The sequence below is a fragment of the Macrotis lagotis genome, chromosome 1 (assembly GCF_037893015.1).
Source record: "Macrotis lagotis isolate mMagLag1 chromosome 1, bilby.v1.9.chrom.fasta, whole genome shotgun sequence".
NCBI lineage: Eukaryota > Metazoa > Chordata > Mammalia > Peramelemorphia > Peramelidae > Macrotis > Macrotis lagotis.
In genome coordinates this window covers 726,683,459-726,705,152 of record NC_133658.1, presented here as the reverse complement: position 1 = coordinate 726,705,152, position 21,694 = coordinate 726,683,459, and the positions used below count along the sequence as shown (strand labels likewise).

The 21,694-nt window shown below is 35.7% G+C and overlaps 1 protein-coding gene across 9 annotated transcripts in view; it reads left to right on the top strand.

The window, feature by feature from the left end:
• FRY (FRY microtubule binding protein) overlaps positions 1-21,694 on the top strand; it is a 568,375-nt gene that overhangs the window by 209,650 nt on the left and 337,031 nt on the right. For 2 of the 9 annotated variants that reach the window (XM_074216092.1, XM_074216089.1), the window contains exon 1: positions 1,591-13,707. The exons of the other annotated variants lie outside the window; for them this stretch is intronic. In XM_074216092.1, coding sequence (XP_074072193.1) covers positions 13,638-13,707 — 70 coding nt within the window. In that variant the 5' untranslated portion in view covers positions 1,591-13,637. Of the gene's footprint in view, positions 1-1,590; positions 13,708-21,694 lie in introns of those variants that run through there. 9 annotated transcript variants of the gene reach the window in all.

Below are 21,694 nucleotides of genomic sequence, written 5' to 3'. Positions count from 1 at the left end.
CTCTTCACTCTGAATCACTTCCTAAGTCTTTCCATATTTCTTTGAATTATCACATTCATCTTTTTTTCAGTACTATTTGATTGCATTCACTGTTATAGTGTATTTTGTTCAACCATTTCCTAATCATTGGATCAATCATTTGTTCCCAGGTTTTGTTGTGCTGCCATTAATCCTTCTGTATATACAGTGTTTTTCTTATTACCAATAATCTTCTTAGGATACAATCCCTGTAATGGGTTCTCTGGATCAAAAAATACAAGCAGTATAGTAACTTTTCTTATATAATTCAAAATTATTTTTGAATTCTTTGAACCAGTTTGCAGCTCCACTATCAGTGAATTCATATTCCTATCTTGTCACAGTCCTTCAAACAATTTCCCCTTCTTTTCCCCCTTTTTAAATAATCTTGCTAATTTGGTGAGTATGATGTACTATCTCAAACTCATTTCAATTTGCATTTCTCTGATTAATAACTTTCAATATTATCAGATGATCAGTGATTGTACTTTTTAAAACCTTTCATGATTTTTCTGATGCAGAATCAGATTTGTTTTCATTCCCAATAGGTTTCAAATTTCAAACTCTTTTCAGATATTCAACACAAATATTTTTTCCTTATCTTTCCTGTGTCTTGTCTTTTTTATTCTAGTTGCAATTGGTTTTGTTTGTGCAAAAGTGATTCTTTTATCCCTTGTCTGGTAAATTATTTCTGCTTTCCATAATTGTGAAAGATATAAACTTCTATTCTTATTTAATTTTCATGATGTTAATTTGTTTTTATTTAGATTAATTTTTTAGCCTGGAATTTATTCAACAGTGTAAGATGCTGATCTAAATTTTTTTTCCACTAAATTGCTTTCTAGGTTTCTCAGAAGTTGTTTTCAAATAATATCTCCAACAGTTCCTTTTTCCTTGTTTTTATTATATCCACTGATATTTAGCCTTTTGTCTCTCCAAATAAATTTTCCTTTATTATTCCATAGTTTCCCTTTGATAATTTTATTGATATAACACTAAATTTTTAACTTTTTTTACTATAAATTGAGAACATGTCATCTTCTCTTTGTTTATGTTTATCCTCAATTTCTTTGTATTTTCTTCTTATTAAATCCTGAATTTTTATTATTGTAGCAAATAATAGGATCCATGGGCCATCCTTATTTTACCCCTGATATTTATTAGATCATGGAATCATAGGTCTGGTCCAACTCTTTCATTTCATAGATGAGCAGACTGAGATCCTAAGTGGTTATGACTTTTCAAGGATAACACAAGGCCTCATTTGCAGAAATAGGATTCAGATACATCTTATTGTGCCAAATTCAGGCCCCTAAAGCTTTAGAAAGTTTCCATTGTTTTTCTTTTATAAATAATCATAGTTCCTAGCTTTAGACTAGGAAGTTTAGAAGTTTTTGGTCACATAAAGGAAAAGTCTTTTTCTCGCTGTGCTTTTCAGTGGTTTTTTGGTAAACACACTATTTTTTTTACTTAATACCAAACCATATTTTGTTGAAGGCTTACTTTGACAACTTTTATTAATATGTTCATGAAATTGTTATTTTTATTATAGCCTTGTTTTGAGAATTAAAATAATATGTACAATTTGTAGGGCTTTTTTAAATTTTGTATTATCCTTGCATTCATGGTATGAGTCTTACTTGGTCAGAATGAATAATTTTTAATATATTGCTATAATCTCTTTGCTAATATTTTTGTCATATATTTGTGTCAATATTTTTTGGTAATATGAATCCATAGTTCTCTCTCTTTGCTTTCTTTCCTTGGCTGAGTATAGGGACCATAATTGACTCAAAGAAGAACTCAAAGAAGGTTTTTCCTTTTTCTATTCTTGGAGACAGCTTATGTGGCATAGGAATTACTTGTTTACCTTTTTTGATACTTGTAAATCCAACTAAACAAGGTATTTTGTTTTTCTATTTTATTTGGGAAATTTATCTGTGATTTATTCATTTTTCTTACAGACACTGGAATGCTTAGATTATCTGTTTTTTTAATATAGGCAACCTAGTTTTGTAAATATTCATCCATTTCATTTAAATGTTTAGTTTTATTAGCATATTTTCTGATAGTTATTATTTACCCTAGTCATTATGAACTCCTCTCATTTTTCAATATTGATAATTTGATGTTTTTTTCTCTCTTCATAAATTTATATGAACTTAGTAGAATAGTAGAGCATTGGACTTGGAATCAGGAAGACCCAAATTCTTCTGTCTCAGACACTTACTAGCTGTGTGACCCTAAGCAAATACTTAACCTCTCTCTCTCAGCCTCAGTTTTCTTATGTTAAAAAAAGAATAATACAAGTACTGATCTCAGAAGGATCTTATGAGGACAAAGAATACCATGTATAAAGTACTGGATAAATGTAAAAGTACTCTATTAATAAATACTATTAGTATTTTTATTGATTTATCTATTTTAGTAGTTCTTCAATTCTTAAAATATATTACTTAGAATTTTTGTAAGTATAATGTAGTTCGTAACCAACATTATCCACGATTAGTTTTGCAGATTTAGGAACATCTTTGTTTATGACCCAGATTTTATATACAGGTGTCAATTTTCCTTTAAGCAGAGAAAAACAATTTGATGCAAAATTCATTAATTTTCACAAAATAAAATAAATTCTCTATTCCTTATACCTTATTATCCCTAATTGATTTTTTCTTCCTAGGTCAGTTACCTCTCAACAACTAGCCAGAGTATGACTAAGGAATGTCAATTATTTCTAATACTGTCTTTGTTAAAACATAATTGGGAAAGTAAATTTGAATGCTAAGGCATTGTACGGTTCATTCCAAAACCATCTATTGCTTTGCATTTTATGTGCCACTCTTCTCTAACATACACAATCTAAGCTTGATCATATCCTTGGATGACAAACTAATCTGGTGCTAAGAAGTAATTTAATAATGTATGTAAGTTACCTATCCAAAGTTATGGATTTAAGGGGCAGGTGGTGTAATGGATAGAGCCCCAGCCCTGGAGTCAGGAGGACCTGAGTTCAAATGTGATCTCAGACACTTAATAATTACCTAGCTGTGTGACCTTGAGCAAGTCACTTAATCCCATTGTCTTACAAAAATAACCAAAGTTATAGATTTGGCAGAGTCCAATGGGTTAAAGGGTCATAGCATTAGAGTCTGAAACTACCTCAGAGATCATCTAACCCAAATCTTTAATTTACAGATTGAAGCACTGATATCCAGTGAGCTGAGTGACTTTCTCTGTTCATACAGGTAGTAAATGGCCCAACTGGTATTCGAATCCAATTCCAAATCCAATGTCTTTATTATACCACAGGAATCTTGATTCCTGATGGGTTGGTTCTTGTCCTTTGCTATTGAAAAAGGCAAAGATGACATCACAATGAGACAAATTACAAATTACAGCCACAGTCTTGTGGCTGATCAGACCAATATGAGCTTGGACTACTCTACCACAGGTTGGGCACAAATACTCCATATGAACACCTTGGGTGGGTACTCTAAACTTTAAATGTCATGTTTCTTTTGAGCTGCTTCAATTAGACCTTCCTTGTAAAATGCAAGTCCCTCACTGATGAGGGCACACCATGCTGTGCTGTCCTGTGCCAGTGTCTCCATGCTGCACAATCAATTCTAAAGTTCTAAAGCATACATCTGACATTCTGACAATGTGTCTGGCCCATCATAGTTGCACTTTCTGTAGTAATGTTGGAGTGCTCAGCAATTTAGCTCTAGAAAGGACTTCTGTGTCTGGTATCTCCTCCTGCCAGGTGATCTTCAGAATTCCTGATACAGTGATCTTTGTAGCTGGGTAGTGTATTTATGGGATCATATCCAAGAGAAAAAGCCTTCCAGGAAGGTATTTTACTTAAATCAAGTGATAAGCCTGACTTTAATAGACAGAGCCAGTTCTAGGCTGTGAGCCTGGGCCAGTCACTTAATCTTATTTACCTCAATTTCCTCCTTTGTAAAATGAGTTGGAGAAGCAAAAGGCATATCAGTACAGTATCTTTGCCAAGAAAACCTCAAAAGGGGGTCACAAAAAATTCACATATGACTGAAATAACTGAATAACAATAGCCACTTTCTATGCAGTGTGGGTAGGAGAAGGCAATATGGTACTTTTATTATTTTTTTATGGATGTATGTATTTTTAGTATCAGAAGATTCCACATTCCATGGCATACAAGTAGCTTGTGAGGAGTCGGGTTACAAGTGTTATCCTGGAAATTTGAAATCTCTCTGGTAGACGGTGACATTGAAAGAGGCACAATTTTCAAATTCAAGAAGCTGTCATTTTTAAACCACCTTGCCTAAGGATGCAAAAATGCTTGATCCCAGTTCTGAAAAGGTCTTCTCCTCTCTCCAACCTCACTAGTTATAGAAATTTCCATTTCAATGCCTGACTAAATTATATGGACACATTGTGGGAGGAAAATTGTGAGTCCCTCAGGCCCAGTGCAATTTACTTTTACCTATAGAATTAGTATTTGAGTGGGAGCAAAAAGGCAACCTAAGTAGAAAAAATCTTGGAATTGGAGTGAGGAAAAAGACTCTGATATTTACAGGCCTTGTGCCCTTGAACTAGTCACCGAACCTCTCTCAACCTCAGTGACTTTTTTTGTAAAGTAAAAATAATGATAGCATCCATTGCACCTGGTTGTTGTGAGGTAGAAATGTATTCATATAATGTACATATGCATATATATGGTACTTCGCAAATCTTAAAGAGCTATATATTTGCTTTTAATATTAATATTATTTCAATAATATCACCCTAAAGTGAACTTAAAGATCTTGCTATTCATTCATATTAATGCAACTTTCCTGAGCTCCCTATTGATCTAATACATAGCCCTGTTAGAGATGGCACTTCATAAATGTTTATTTAATTGACTATGCCCATGGCCATATATCTGTCTATATTGTATTCTGCGCTCCTGAGCTTTGTGCAGCTTTTAACTAGCATAAAATTCAGCATTATGTAGAGTTGCATGCTTAGAGTTAGACTTTGTTTTTGATGATGGTGTTAGTATATTATAACATTATGCTATGGCTAGTTTTCTGTTAAGATATATGGCTTCTAGTACTCATATTTTATAAATACTGAAAATTGATGAAAATAAAATAAAACATTTTTAAAAATTTTTTAAAATAAATTAAGTTGATCATTACCTTGTGTTTTAATATTACTGTTAATTCTAGATACTGCCTTCCCTCATTTCCTTTAAGTCCCAACTAAAAATCTTATCTTTCATAGGAAGCCTTTCCCAACCTGCTTTAATTCTAGTTATCTTCCTTCTGTTGATTATTTTCTATTAATCTTGAAATATTTGTTTGGTTGGTGTCTTTTCCACTAGATTGTAAACTCCCTGAAGACAGGGACTGTCTTTTGCCCCCGCCCTTTTTATCCACTGTAGTGAGACTTGGCAGCTAATCCTGAGTTCAAATGTGACTTCAGATACTTCCTAGGGGTATGATCCTAGGTAAGTCATTTAACCTTGGTTGTCTCAGTTTCCTCATCTGTAAAATGACCTGGAAAAGGAAATGGCAAACCACTCCAGTAATCTTTACTAAGGAAACCTCAAATAGGATCACAAAGAATTAGACATCACTGAACAAAAAAGTGCTCCTTAACAGAGCATCTGGCCTCTTAAGGCGCTTAACACATTTTATTGATAAAACCTCTTATCACTCCATACTTTTAAGCACTCTCTTGTGACACAGAAAAAAAAAACAGTTAAGTAAAATCAGTTGACATGGAACCTTGTCTGAAAGTGTATATAGCATTCTGTATCCATAGTTATCCACTTTTTTGTTTCATCATCTCTTCTCTGGTTTACTCAGCGTTTTGCTTCCTTTTAATGATCTCTTAATTCACATTATTATGTTCATTGTTTTCCTGGATCTGCTTATTTCATTTTCTATTATTTCATACTTCATCATTTTATGTTGTCCTATATTTTTCTGGAATTCTTCATTTTTATCATTTCTTTAGGTTCAGTAATATGCCATTATATTCATATGTCACAATTTTTTCCACTATTCCCCAGTCAGTGGATCCCAACTTTGTTTTGTTAGAAATAATTTCCTATGTATGAAGCCTTTAAAAAAAAATTTAAACTCCTTGGGGAATAATCCTAGTAGTGGGATCAGTAGATGGAACTTTCTAGTTAATGTGACACAGCGATGGGACCTGAACCCTGGTTTTCCTGACTTCAAGACCAGAATTGATGTTATTCTAGAGCAGATTTCATTATTCACCTCACCCCCCCAGTTTATGCAACTAGTCAAAATTTTCCCCTAGACTTTGCATTCAGATAATCTCTAGAATCAACAGAAATATATAGTCCTAATAGCTAGAAGCATCTGATTTGAACCAAAGTATATAAGAAAAAAGTTTGTAGAGCAGTAAATTATTTTCATTTGCAAACATTTCTTATGAAAACATTTCCAAAGCTCTCAAGAATCTGTTTTCATAAATATGATTGCTTATGGGTTGACTTTTTTGGAAGGTGGGAAGAAAGGAGAAGGGGAGGGGAGGAAGGAAAGCTAGAATTCCTATGTTTCATGTTTGACTTCTCCTGAAATAAATAATATCTGGTGCTATTTCACTTTTTCTGTATATTTTTTGGAATGGACAAGAGCAGCACACATTGTGTTTTTAAAATAGATCAAAAGAGCAGTTTCTGATTTATCTGGACACATTGTTCTCTAAGTTCTTTCTAAAATACCCCTGATGCTACTAGTTTTAAAAACAGCAACAATAACAACCTCGACCAAATCCACCCCTCACCAATATGTTTTGTCATCACTCATCTTGGCTGCTCTCTTTCTAAATCAACCCTTTCTCTGTTTTATGTGGTTAAGAATGTCCTTTTATTAAGACATATCCTAGAACATTATTGACATAGTACACTTAATGGCCAAATATGAATCTCCTAGCCAAGCATATATATCAAGCCACTTACTCCTATCTAAATGATTCTCTTATTTCCCAAGCCATTAAATATCTCCCCAGATAGAAAATGCTGTATCATCCCTGCGTATGTCCTCTACAGGAACTGTGAAAATACTATAACATGTATGTAAACATAAATTTATTTTTGCAGCAGCAAATTTAAGTAGATATCGTGTTCTATATGAATGCAGTCCCATAACTAGACTGGAAATCAGCAGAACCTGAAATAATACCTCTGAGACTTATGATTTGTGTTGACTTGAGGCAATTCACCTAACCTCTTTAGGCTTCAGCTTCCTCAACTGTAAAATTGTTGTTTGTCCTTCATTCTCAAAGAGGACCAATGACATCAGGAGGGTGATTCACTTGCAAGTGAACTGAATTTAAGTGAGGTAGGGTTATGCAAAGTCATCAGCCTCACTGTCTCCTCCACAGTTGTTCAGAGATCAGTGGCAAGACACAGGTAAGGATAACTGGCAATGGCCCAGGATGCAGTGGGAGACTTTGGTCTTTTTAAGCTAAGGTCTTTCCCAGGTCTCACTTTGTCTGAGGCAACACCAATTCATGATTAAAGGAATAAAAGGGGATAAAACTGGCATATTAAGTTGTAGCCAAATTGTTAGCTTGGATTTGAATAAGAAAGTGACCTGACTGAGATTGTAGTAGTGGATGAATGTAGAATGTAGACATGGGTCCATTTTGGAAATTATTGCAATAGATGATGGCCCTTGAATTGGGGCAAAAGTGATGGGAAAGAAAGGGAAGAACTCATGCCCAAATCATTTCAAAATAGGAATTGACAAATATTGGTGCCCAGGTATAGAAGGTAAGGGAGATATAGAGTTGAACACCACTTTCAGATTTCTTCTTCAAGTGACTTAGAGAAAGATTAAGAAAACTAAGAAAGATAAAAGAAAATAGCTTAGTTTTAGACATATTGTGGTTTAGGAGCTAAGTAAATAAATCCAAATGGAAATAATTCAAAAGAGGTTTCCTTTTTTGATACTGGTAACCATCCTTTCCTCCTAAATATTCTGTCATCTCTAGGCTTTCATGATACTTTTATCCTCTGGTTCTTTTTCTGTCTGGTTCAGTCTCAGTCTCTTTTCCTGGATCTTCATTCCTATCTCATATCCTGATTATTATTGTTTCTCAGGGATCTGCTCTGGGTCTTTTTCTTTTTTCCTTCTAATCCTTTCTCAATCACATCAGCTCCCATTAATTTAATTATCATCTCTATGCAAATGAATCACAGGTATCTATGCAAATATCTATATATTATACACATATGTGTGTGTTTGTCTATTCAGTCCTAGTCTCTCTCCTGAGCTTCAGTCCCTCATCACCAATTACCTACTATACATATCAAACTGGATATCCCAGAGACACCTCAAACTTAAGATGACCAAGAGTGAACTCATTCTTTTCTCCCTTAAGTTTTCTTCTCTTCTAAATTTCCCTATTTCTGTTGAAGAATCATCATCTTTCCAGTCTTCCAAGTTTATAACCTCAGCTTTTATCCTTAAATACATGACTTTCCCTTACTCCTCACATTCAAATGGTTGCCATATTTTGACATTTTTATCTCTATGTCTCTCATTTGGCTCATACTTTCATTTCACTGAGCTACCATCTTAGTTCAGACAATCATCCCCTCTCAACTGGATTATTGCAATGGCCTCTTTCCATGCCTCAAGTCTCTCACCACTCTGGGCCATTCTCTACATTTTTTTGGCCATACTAATTTTTCCTTAAGTGCAGCTCTGATTCTGTGACTCTCCAAATCAATGAACTCCAGTGACTTCTAATTGTCTTTAGGGTAAATTATAAACTCTGCTCTCTACAAACTGACCCTATTGTATATAACTCCCCTTCTTACACTCTGTAATTCAGACAAATTGACTTCCTCTCTCTTCCTTAAATCATATCTGTGTACTAATCACATGCCTGGAATCTACTCCATCCTTACCTCTAATTCATACAGACTCTCTTTTCCTATATGACCCAGCTCAGATTAACACAGATAGTTAATTTCCTGCAAGTTTGCCATTTCCTTTCAGATTGGTCTCTTGGAACTCCAGGGTAGAGTTTGGATAAGAAGTCAATAAAGTGTTGGCATTTATAAAGTCTTTCCCTAGCCTGAATTTATCTTCTTAGAAGTTGTCAACCCTAGTCATTTTCTTGATTGTGGTCATGAGCTCATGGAAACAAATTACTTCCTTCTCTGTACCTCAGGAATATACTGGGCACTTTCTTAGCTCTCTACCTCTTCGTGGTGTCTGCTTCCATGCCACAGACCTTTACCACTTTCCCCCTCCCCCTCCTTTCTCCAGTGTCTCTTTTGTAGATCTAAATGTAAACCTTTATTTCATTCAGGTTTATTTGCCAGAGTTATAAGAACTATATTCTCTTTTTGGTTCAAAACAAGATCTGTCTCCTTTTATTTTTTAAAAAAATTCTAACCCCAATTACTCAGCCTAGAAGTGTGTACTCTATATTTCATTTTCTCATGCAAATCCAATGCTGTTCTTTATACAGCAATCTGTCTTCTTAGGTTCTGGAGAAACTCTTCCATCTTCCTTCAGAGTTGACCTTCAGGAAAATCTGTCTTATTTTCTCACCAAATCCCCCATTTATTGTATTCTGAAACATTAACAAATTCCTATTACCATTAAGTTTGAGGTTGTAAAAGGGTCATGATTGGGGCAACTAGGTGTCTCAGTATATAGAGTACCAGCCTTGGAGTCATGAGAACCTGAGTTCAAAGTTGGCCTTAGACACTTAATACTTAGTTAGGTGACCTTGGGAAAGTCACTTAAACTTATTGTCTTACAAAAACAAAAAACAAATGGTCATGATCTCTGTGATCATTTTGCCAGTCTTCAAATCCTTAAGAAGACCTCAGCAAAGAAGGAAGAAAAGTAGTGACAGTTAGAAAAGCAGATCATTTCAAGAAAACTTTCATTATTTTTCTGAAGTCAGAAGATGGAATAGTATCTGATTTTATTACTAAGCAAACCTTAGGTGCATTAGATCACTCCTGAGTCCAGGTGGCTCTATAGTCTACTTTTTTTAATAACTAAGACTACAGAAAAAAGGCCAGGTTGACAGTTGGTATCATTATGTTTGATTTATAGTTCCTTTTAGAAAATTTTTCTACTCTTTCATAGCAAACAACTCTTCTAAGACATTCATGTTAAAAAAATTATATACTAGAGAAGAATTCAGGTTTCAAGAGAAAGAATTGTGATCTCTACTGATGCATTCACATAGAAAAAGTAGAAAAGGCCATTAGCAAAGTTTTTTCTAATTTGTTCTTCAGATTTTGTTTTCTTTTTTATGACAGCTTTATAGCTCTTCAAATGCTATTGCAAAAGTATTCTCAGCAAGTTAGTAATTCATATGGAATCCTTAAAACTTTTAAAGTCAGGCATTCTTTCTTTTCATAAAGCCAATATGAAGATCTTCTGTAAGAATGAAAAAAGGAGTAGCCATTTTGCTTATACACATAATATTTAATATGCTACATATAGCATATATTTATACTACATACATAATATATAAATATATACATATATATGTCAGTACTTATGCAGAAACAGATATAAAAATTTCATTCCATGTTCTTTCATATATATGTATATCTATAGACACACACACACACATACACACACACACACACACACACACACATTCAAAATATGGAGATTTTTAGAAATCCTACATAGAATCTCAAAAATCCATTTATCTGAACACAAGCAAAACATCAAGCAAACTTCTGCACACTGGAAATCAGAAACGAAGGAGGAAGTCCTTATTGAGCCATCAGTTCAACATATGTCCTGAATTATTTTTCCTTCCCTTTCTTAGATGAGGTTTTAACAGTGCAAAAACTTCAGGGTCCTCATATCATCTAAATACCTCATATATTCAAAGCTCAGGTGAGAAAAAGAACCTGCTGTCTGGTGAAGTGTTTGAGGTTATGAAAAGACGTCAATTTGGTTACAGATTTCATGAAAAATATGTATATACAAAGACATTAGTAAATGTGTTTTATTTATTCAAGATTTGTGCTTTGTGCAAAATGAAGAATTTAATAAAATTTGTCCCATCAATACATTACATCTCAGGACATAGCTCTAAAACTCCCCTTCTTAATGAATGTTTACATTTTATTTGGGGCAGCTGAGTGGTACAGTGGATAGAGTGCAGGCCTAGAGATCTAGAAAAACTCATCTTCTTGAGTTCAAATTTGATCTCAATCACTTACTAGATGAATGACAATGGGAAAGTCTTTTAACCCTTTTACCACAGTTTCCTTATCTGTAAAATGAACTATAGAAGTCCAAAAAGAGTTACAAAGACTGATGGCTGAAAATGAATAACACCATATTGTATTTCCTATGTTATAAAAATTGGGCACTCCTCCCATCCCCAGATCACTTCCTGAGCTACTTGTAGCAAAAAACAACACAATACCTGGCCAACTTTCTGGTGATGAATGTCTTTCTTATGTATGTTGTTATTCCTGTAGGTTTATAGGTGTGAAATACAACCTGTATAGAGCCTAATATAGAATCAGGAAAGTCCAAAGTTTTGTCTCAGATAGGTACTGACTATGTCATCCCAGATAAATCATTTAATTGCTCAATGCCCCAAGTCACTAAGATTATAACAAACTAAGTTGTGGATTCCCTTTAGTGAAGGCAGTCTCTTACATCAATGAAAGCATAAATCCAGAGCCAAAAATAAATAGATACATAAAATTAAACATGTATATACCTGTGATCTTGACTGTGCTTTTATTGATTTTGGGAACGCCTAGTGTGGAAACTTTCTTCAATATGGATCAACAACCAATTTGTAATTTACAGTCTTAGTTACTTGGAATACTCAAAGATCACACAGCCAATGCCTTCAGAACTCCAGTTCCAAAGCCAGTTTTTCTATTCATGTTGTCCCTCAGTTAATGGTAAAGCTTTATAAAAGTACACTGTCCTTGCCTTCTAGTATGAATTCATGTCCTCTGGGTCTTTATTTTTATGTCTATTTGTTGGTGACAAGGATTTGACCAGTTTTTTCCATGTTAAAATGCCATGCTCATCATTTTTTGGACATTTTTATTTCTTTTCATTGAAAAGTCTTTTACTGAAGAAAGCCCTGAGAGTGCAGGCAGACAAAATAGAAAATCTCTCCCCACCCCACCGCTTTTTGAAGGGTTATTGGCTAAATCCCGACTCTACAAATGTAGCCAGTCATCACTAAAGTACAATGCCCTTTTTTTAATCCCTCGAGCAAGTGAAATGATAATGTGAACCACAACTAACTGAAATCAGGAAACCTGAGAGCAAGAATTCATGAAGTCAAAAAGCTATTGTAGGGCAAGGAAAACTGATGCTCTTGTTTCTTGCCCTAGAATATCAGCCAAATAAATAAATACATAAATAATCGAGCTTTGGGATAATTAGAGATGGAAAGGTTTGGGAGACAGAGCCATTGTGGTGTGGCTTGCAGTGCAATTGAAGAAACCCACAGAATGGGGAGGAGAGAGAGAGAGAGAGAGAGAGAGAGAGAGAGAGAGAGAGAGAGAGAGAGAGAGAGAGATATCTCCCCATCCAGTGCCCGTTGAACCAGTGTAGCTGCTTTTCTCAGTGACGGCTTTTGTGGGGGGGGGGAGTGGGGGGAAGGAGAACAGTGACATAAAGTGAACATTTGACGTGGCTGAAGAGGGGTTAAAAACCTGAAGAAAAAAAAAGCCCATGGAAAAATTATCTTCTTGTTGCCGATCTGCAAATGCTCCCAACCTACCCTCCTGCATCTAGGCTGACGGATGGATGAGGCTTTTTTAAACGTCACTGCAACCAGATCCACGGGTGCAGCTTCTGCTTTACCGCAGAGTGATGCAGTTGTGTATAATTCAGCATGTGGTGCCTGGAAACAGGCTGAGGGGGAAGTAGCTGACCAGAGGATGCATGAGATGTGCAGGGGAGGCTTCTCTGAAGCGGAGGGAGAGAGACCCACGGAACCTGGGAAATTCCGCCAGCTGCAGAGAGGGAGGAGACGTTTCTCAGGGAGGCTTCAAGTTGATACTGTGACCAGGCGAAGGAAGGAGGCGCTTGGAGCTGGGTCACTCAGCCTCCCGGCCTCTTAAAGGGAAGCAGTTTGGACAAGGGGGGAGGCTTCACCCTGGGAGAAGCCCAGCTGGCTCAAGCGCTGCCCTCCCCTCCCCTCCACTCCTCTCCCCACCCCCCACCCCTTTCCTTGAGAACATTGCATACTGGACAGATAGCAACTACTCTGGGGGCTGTACCTGTCTTAAACCGAGCATGTGGCCAGGCAGCAGGCATTTGGGGCCGTGGCAGCCCAGCAATCCAAACAGCAGCAGCTTTTGAGGGGCTGCAGGGAGAAACAGAAACCCAATAAAACTAAGTCCAGGAGCTGAAGGAGGAGCAGAGGCCAACCATCGCCTGCTTTTTAACCTTTTCTTAGTATGATTTTTTAATGAGGACTACCTGCCAAGGAGGCAAGAAGCAGATCTGCAGAGCCTTCGTTTCATCTCCTGACCTCTAGTTTACATCACTAACTGGTGACAGTCACATCTCCATACACAGTACCTGCCACTTCAGCTGCTCAGAATCATAGAAGCGTCTTTGTATGCTGCAGACATGGCTAGCCAGCAGGATTCAGGCTTCTTTGAAATCAGTATCAAATATTTACTGAAATCCTGGAGCAATAGTGAGTAGTAGAAAACTGATCTCTTTTTCATACTGTTAATGTTTGCTCAATAATGTGGGTAGCTCAGATAATAAAATCCCGAATTAGGTTTGGATGCTGTTATTGCAAGCCCAGGAAGTTTTAATATAAATAATTTTTATGCTTACATGTTATTTAAAAAAAATCAAGGTGTCAGAGATTTAAATAGCTTTCATTAAGTGCAAAGGCTGTAATGGGATTACACTAGATTTTGTTTGATTAAATTTTCAAGTTAGCCTTGCTTTCAGACTCCCTGGCACATCCAATACCATGCATTCCAAGCAGCATTTCCTGCCTTGATGTTTATTTGATTTGTTCAGGCTTTATCTAAATATTTTGTGAAGTGCTGCTTAATCAAAGGGGTGTGGCATGGCTCTGCCAGTACTTTGTAATTATTTTATTATGGCATTATTGTCTAAGGAAAAAGTACTTGACATTCCCAAATTTGAGATTCATCATTTTGAAAATAGAAGGCTATTTGCGGATTCATTTTCTCTTTCTTGTCACTCTATTTGATATTCAGATTCCTGTGTGGTACAGAAATTGAGGGGAAGAAATTCTCTCCTCCCCATTACAAAACCCCCCTCCCCAAAAAATGAACCAGGGGTTTGATAGGGAACCCTGTAAAATGTAAACAAGTGAGATTCAAATGTTGTCCCATTTATTATAATGTTAACATATTGTGGATTGTAGAGTTATATTCTGAGCCTATCTAAAGATTTTCAGGAATGTGGTATTTCATAAAAGAAAATCTTCAAACCTTTGTGATGCCAGAAGATGTAATAAATCAAAACCAGGCCTTCAGGTGATCCATGATGCCATCTATTTTTGTCTTGAGTTTAAAAAGATAGTGTCATCTCTCCTACCAGAATGCTTTGTGCTTGTTTTGGTTAGAAGACCAGCAGAAATTTTAGACTTCTTAACAAAACCATGTTTTATAACTAGGCACAGTTTAGAAAAAAAATAATGTCTCCTAGAAAATTCTAATATTGGATTATGTATGTGCTAATGATCACAGGATCTACAATTAATTATTCCTAGCACAAAATAACCTGTGGCAATGGTTAACTCTATGAAAGCAAAATCTATGAGGAAAATCCCATGGTTTAATCATAAGAAAAAATAAGAGCATCTCTACCAGGATGATAAACTGAAATATCCATTTCTAAAAGATATTCACAGAAACCATTTTTTCCCAGGTCATTTTTTACTACTCAGTTCACTACAGGACTTAACTATAGCTGTTTTTCAATCATAAGGGCAAAAACCATTTGGGAATCATGCTGTTCCCCAAACATCATTGCTTTATTTGTTATCATCATAAACCATTTAACTCAGATTCATCATCATTGTTGATGATGTCTCTGACTATTTTTATTAATTTAAAAGAATAGAATAATAGAATGTTTTATGACTTATGCTTTGATTAATTTAAAGAAATAGAATAATAGATGACTTTATGACTTCTACTGACTTAACAGCAGATGCCCCAAAACTGATTGTTATGCCATAAAAAGAAAATAAATTGCTTGTGTTTTATTCTCAATAAGTCTTATTTTAGCCCTCATTTGAATACTCCCAAAACAAAGACAAAATTCTAATTGTCCTACCATATTTTTTGATATCACATCATTATAAGAAAAATGACGTTGTGATAGACCAATTGAATTTGTTTAAAAAGCTCTCTCTCTCCCTGTCTTTCATTGACTGTTTTCAGATTCATTTCACAGTAGATTCTACAGATCACCCCATTCAGTTCCTCAGTCTTTTCCCTTTTCACTCCAAGAAACATTTTTAAATGATTTATGTATTTGTCTATCAGGAGCATGGGTTATAATGTGTTACTCAAAACACTGTTCAGCAGACCCCCTTCTCTATTACACAAGAGGACAATGGATATTTTTCTGATCTTTCTTTGTAGACATATGTAAGTTTCTCAGCTCTTGCCTAAAAGGGAAAGAGGAAATAGAGTCTTTACCAAGTCTTTCTCAAGCTTGTTGCAACACTAACAAGCTTACAGCCCAAGATGAGCCTGCTTACCCAATTTTACATGCTTTTCAGTGGGCTGAGAGATAAAGGAATCTTTCTGTTCAGAAGACATGGTAAAACACAGAAGCCCCAGGGCTTGAAACTGCTGAGTTTAACCTGGTTTGAGGAAAGCATCACAGAACATGTAGCTTCCACACTTGCATATGCATGCCTCACATCATATTTTAGAGAAGCTATGGGGCCTGCCCACATACCTGAGAGAAGAATCAGCTACCTAAATTATATTATGGTTCCTACCCAGCAGTAGTAATATCTACAAAAGTTTTGTTATCAAATAAACTATACAAAAAAAAGAAAAGAAATTATATGTTCATAATTAATAGCATGCTGAGAAGGTGGTAATAAAGTTGATTCCATAAAAGTTTCCTGTCTGAGATTTTGATTAAATTGACCCAGAGAGGAAAGAGCACTTGTATCCCCTGTATCTACATTTGCCCCTTCCTGAGACAAGGTTCATTAAATTAGGCATTGCCTGCCACATTGTATCAGTTTACTACAGAATATTCACTGTGACTTTTTTCTTCCTAAGAATTGGAGCTTCTTAGTTTTGACCTGTATCTTTACCAATATGTGATACCTGGATAAAATGTTCTCAATACTCTCAAACTAAATATTGCGTAACCACTTTCTCTCTCTTTTTCTCCCTCTTTCTGTCTTTCTGTGTCTCTCTGTCTCTCTGTCCTGTCTCTCTCACACATACAAACACACATTTCTGTATAGGTATATAGTGCAACTACCTAGACTAGTCCCTTTATCTTCTTTCCTCCACTTCTCTTCTTCATGGTCCATTGCCTTCTCCTTTTTCTACATCATGTCTCATCAGCCTGCCCAGTAAACACTAAATATGGCAGTAGGCAAACTAACATGGTGTAGTAGAAAAAATGCCAGATTTGAAGTCAGATGATCAGGGTTAGAATCCAGCTTTGCTATTTACTTGTGAGATCCTGGGCAGGTCACTTCAGTTTCTTCTTCTTTAAAATGAGAGGTTGAACAAAAATGATCTCCAAGGTCATTCTTAGCTCCAGCTCTGTGATTTGAAGCAGCAGGTAATAATAAAAATCTTTCCTGTTATTACCCCCTTCTCCTCCCTCACCCTCCACCCAGTCTTGTTAGTTAAATTTTTCTTAGCCTAATATTAAAATGAATTCACCTTCTCTCAACACATATCAACTAGTCAAGGACAGGAGAGGAAGCGATCTGGAGTGATCTGGATAAATTTTAAATTAACTTGGTTTAAGCCAGTAGCAAATCTGTAGAGATATATAACTGAGTTTTATTGTGTCATTTTGCATTTTGAGATATGTTGCTTTGTATTGTCTTTAATTTTGGTTAACTGTTTTTTGCTGCCTCTTCCTACTAAACTGGAAGCTCTTTAGGAGTGTCTTTTTTTTCTTTTTCTTTTGTATCCACCTAGAACTGTTAGTCATTTTAATGTGTGCTCATCAATGAATGAAGGAAGGTACATGTCAAAAACTCAGCCAGCAAAGCCATCTTATTCTTTCTTCCCAATGCTTCATTGTTCTTGTAAAGATTTTTCAGTTAGTCCACCCTCCTCTCAGTGGACAATATCTTCCAACTGGGTACCAGAATGTAGAAGTATATTAATTAACTCTTTCAGAGCTAGAGAGTACCATTTAGTAAATTAAATCCTACTTGTGGACTACCTCTTTTCCTCCTTTCTTTTATATTTCTTTCCTTTTTGCTTTCTTTTTTCTTTCTTCCTTTCTTTTTCTTTCTTTCCTTTTTTTCTCTATCTGTTTCTCTCTTTCTTTCTCTGGTTCTTTCTTTCCTCTTCAGCTTTGTGGCATGAAAGAGTTAATGTTCTTTGCAAAGTCCAGTGTGCCATGGGAAGACTTCTGCCAATCAGGAGAATCTGACTCAGCATTTCTGAGTTGTGTTGTTGAGATGAGTTGTGGTGATAATAGCTCTAACTCTTTTTAACTCAGAAATGGAAAATGGTCTGTGCCCAAAAGAAATCATGCCATAGGCAAGTCAGAATTGAAAATACCATCCCTTAACAGTGACCCCTAGTGCATTTATTTATTATGCTAATGGAGATCTAAGGCATGATCTCAAGGACACTGTTAAGGAAGAAAAGGTTTTCTGAAAATTATGCAGGATGCTGAAAGTGGTTTTAGACCCTGAAATGACTGAGCAGTGGAGGAATCCAAAGAATATAAAGAGAACATGGTCCAGTGAGAAGAACACTAGATTTGTACCTGGAAGATGTGGGTTTCAATTGTGTCTTTTCCAGGAGGTCATTTAGGTGATGCTGGGCAGATCACTCAAATTCTCTTCAGTTTCCTCTTTTGTAACATGTCCCCTCTACTTCTCAGTCTATGATCCTGAGTGATTGGCCTAAAACTAGAATCTTGTTCAAGTATTACAGTCTTCATTTACCATTCTCTTATTTATAAGCAGTTAACTTGGCTCTTAGGAGTATATAATAAAGATTCAGCATATGTCCACCCTCAAGTCCTTTCAGAGAAAACCCATAGTCAACATAAATAGATGATGATAATAAAGATTATCAAAGGCAGCTAGGTAGCACAGTGGATAGAGTGCCAGCCTTGAAGTCAAGAGAACCTGAGTTCAAATCCAACCTCAGACACTTAACATTTACTCAGCTGTGTGACCTTGGGCAAGTCACTTAACCCTATTACCTATCAAAAATTAAAAATCCCCCAAAATATACAAAGAGATTCAGTCATATTCCCTAACCACTGCTAAAAAAAAGTAGATGACCATCCTTTCCTTCAGTAAGGTATGAATGCCTGTTCCTATCTAGGACACTTTGGTAAAGACTATGTAGGTTGCAAAGATAATCAAGCCAGCTCACAATTATGTATTTAATGAATACCTACTCGTTGCAATGTGCTGTAGGATCACAGAAATGACAAAGTTCCTGCAAGGCAGGTATAGAGGAAAAATCTTTGGATGTCAATTCAGAAGACCTGGATTCCATAACCAGGACTCTATGACCTTTTCTACCTCATAATGTAAAAAGAGAACTCTAATAGATACTTGATGAAGAAGATGATGATGATGAATAGCAGACCTTTATATAGTATTCTGAGGTTTGAAAATCTCTTTAAATGCCTTATGTATACTTAAGTTCTAAATGAGGGGAATGGTACCCCTCTTCTTTCCAAATGGAATATTCTGATCCTGGTGGAACTCTTTGTGCTCCTTGTTCTTTTCTTGAAATGAAGGATAATGTAGTAGTTCTGGACTTCTAATCAGAGGCTTCAGTTTAAGTAGATATCCTAATGTGTTGACTCCTTTTTTTTAGAGTATGATTTTCTTGAGAGCCTAAGAGTATTTTTCTATTGGTATCTCCAGTTCTTAGAAGAAATAGCTTGGAATGCAGATGATCAGTTTCATTTTAAATATATACTGAGTGTGAGGTGCCAGCTGTTGTTCACATTGAAACATGAAGCAGAAGGCCATTGGAAATGTGTATTTTGAAATATAATAGGTTTATGAAGCAGATCAGAGGTATTTTGGCATTTAAGAAATATTTTTTGCTCACATTCACAAATTAGAAATAACTACAGAATCCTGGATTTTTTGTGGCCCTTCAGGATTTCCTTGTATTACTCTCCTGGCTTGCTGTACTTGCTTTATTTACCCTATGAAGCACAATATCACAAAAATGGTATGCACTTGCTAGATATCCATGAAGTGATTATCAGAGTCAGTTCATGGGATCCCAGAACCAGAGGGTTAGAACTAGAAAGAACTTTACAAGATCATTGAGTGAAACCCAGTTTTTCCATTTCACAGATGTAGAAACTGAGACCCAGAGAAGAAGGTGACTTGTCCAAAGTCATATATGTAATAATAATAATAATAATAATGAGATAGAATTCAAATCTAGAATTTCTAAGTTCATGTATTTTTATTGTACTCTACTCTCTCTTTTCAAAACTTAGAAATTTATTATTTGTGTTCATTCTGTGGTCATTTTGAAACCAACTTTTGATGGGGTGTGGTAGTAGGTAATTGGCTTTTTTGGTAGCTCACAAATTAACCTTTATTTTAAAGATATATATGCTCAGGGGTGCAGCTAGGTGGTGCAGTAGATAGAGCACTGGCCCTGGAGTCAGGAGTACCTGAGTTCAAATGCGGCCTCAGATACTTAATAATTACCTGACTGTGTGGCCTTGGGCAAGCCACTTAACCCCATTGCCTTGCAAAAAAAATTTTTTTAAAGATATATATATGGGGGCGGCTAGGTGGCGCAGTAGATAAAGCACCTGCTTGGAGTCAGGAGTACCTGGGTTCAAATCCGGTCTCAGACATTTAATAATTACCTAGCTGTGTGGCCTTGGGCAAGCCACTTAACCCCATTTGCCTTGTCAAAAAAAAAAAGATATATATATATGCTCAGTACTTTCCTAAATTAATACTGTAGATATTTTCTCACTACTAAAATTCTACCTTCTTAACTTTTCCCAGTCCCTCTAAATCCAATTTCTCTTCTGTTATTCATCTCCAATATTTCCACAGTTGTTTGCATGTTGTTTTCCTCAGTTAGACTATGAGCTCCCCGAGAACAAGGATTGTCTTTTGCTTTTCTTTGTATCCCCAGTGATTAGCACCATGATATATTAAGGTATATATTGGGTGTTTAATAAAAGTTTATTGGCTGACTGACAGATTAGCAGTTAGTCTTGAACTGTTTTGATTTTTTGGGGGGAGAGCCTAGGGGGGTGCTCTGAGAGGAAACAATAAGAAACATATTACAGGGAATTATATGTTATATGTTTCTTTAAGATTCTTAATGTTTATTTCTTTCCTCTTTAAGTTTTTAAAAAATAATTTTAGTGGTTCAGGGAAAGAAAAATGCGTCAAAAGCTTTTCAAATCTACATTTCTTCTGTAATGGGGGTGATGCTTATCTTGTTGAGTAGAGAAAATTACTTTAATGTGTTCTCCTTCAGTTGAGAAACTACCACTAACTCAAAATGACATATAGCAGTAGAGGCTAAAGAGAGCCAGGGATATTGCAATCTGACCATAATCCAGAAATCTTACTTTAGCTGATAGTTTGTCTCTGTCCTTATGAAACCATTTACAGAGCCAGAGCTGGCAGCCAAGGAGTGATTGAATTTCCCTTTCTTTTCCTCCCTGTCTGACTATGATGCTGCCTAGTGCAGTTATCATCAAACACTGAGATGGGTAAGAGGGGGAAGAAGAAGAAAGGGGATCTGGTTAATGGAGATCCTGGTTCATTAATGCCAAGATATTGTGAGTTTCCTGTTTGTGGATGTTTTAAGAAGTATAAAATACAAATCTCAATAGTAAAATCAACAAAAAAAATTCTCTATATTTATTTTTATTATAAAATCTGTAAATTGAAAATTTACAAAGTATTCTCTTCACAGCTGTAGGCATTATTATCCAACTAGCAAAGCATTTATTAAATGTCTGCGATAGACCAGGCTCAGTGCTGCATAAAGACAAAAGTAGAACAACCTCTGACCTCAAGGGGCTTACATTTTAATATGGAGTCAAATGTACTAACACAGGTAAATATAAAACTCTTACCAAAAAAAAAAAGCCCTGGAGAGAAAGGAACTAGTATCTGAGGGAGGCAGGAAAAACCTCTTATAGGTAGTGGCAGTTAAGCTGAGACTTGATGGGAACCATTATTATACCCATTTTACAGGTGAGGACGTTTTGGTTCAAAGACACTGTTTACCCAAGTTCACATGGGCAGACTCAGGACTTGAGCCCAGATCTTTTGACTTTATTACCAGTGCTCTTAACTACACAAATGTTAAGAATATTTGCTAGCAATATTACTGTTATTTCTCTTTGCTTAGTTCCCCTACATAATTAAAATATTCTGGTTGCAGATATATATACATATATATATATAATATATATTATATTTATATATATATATATATATA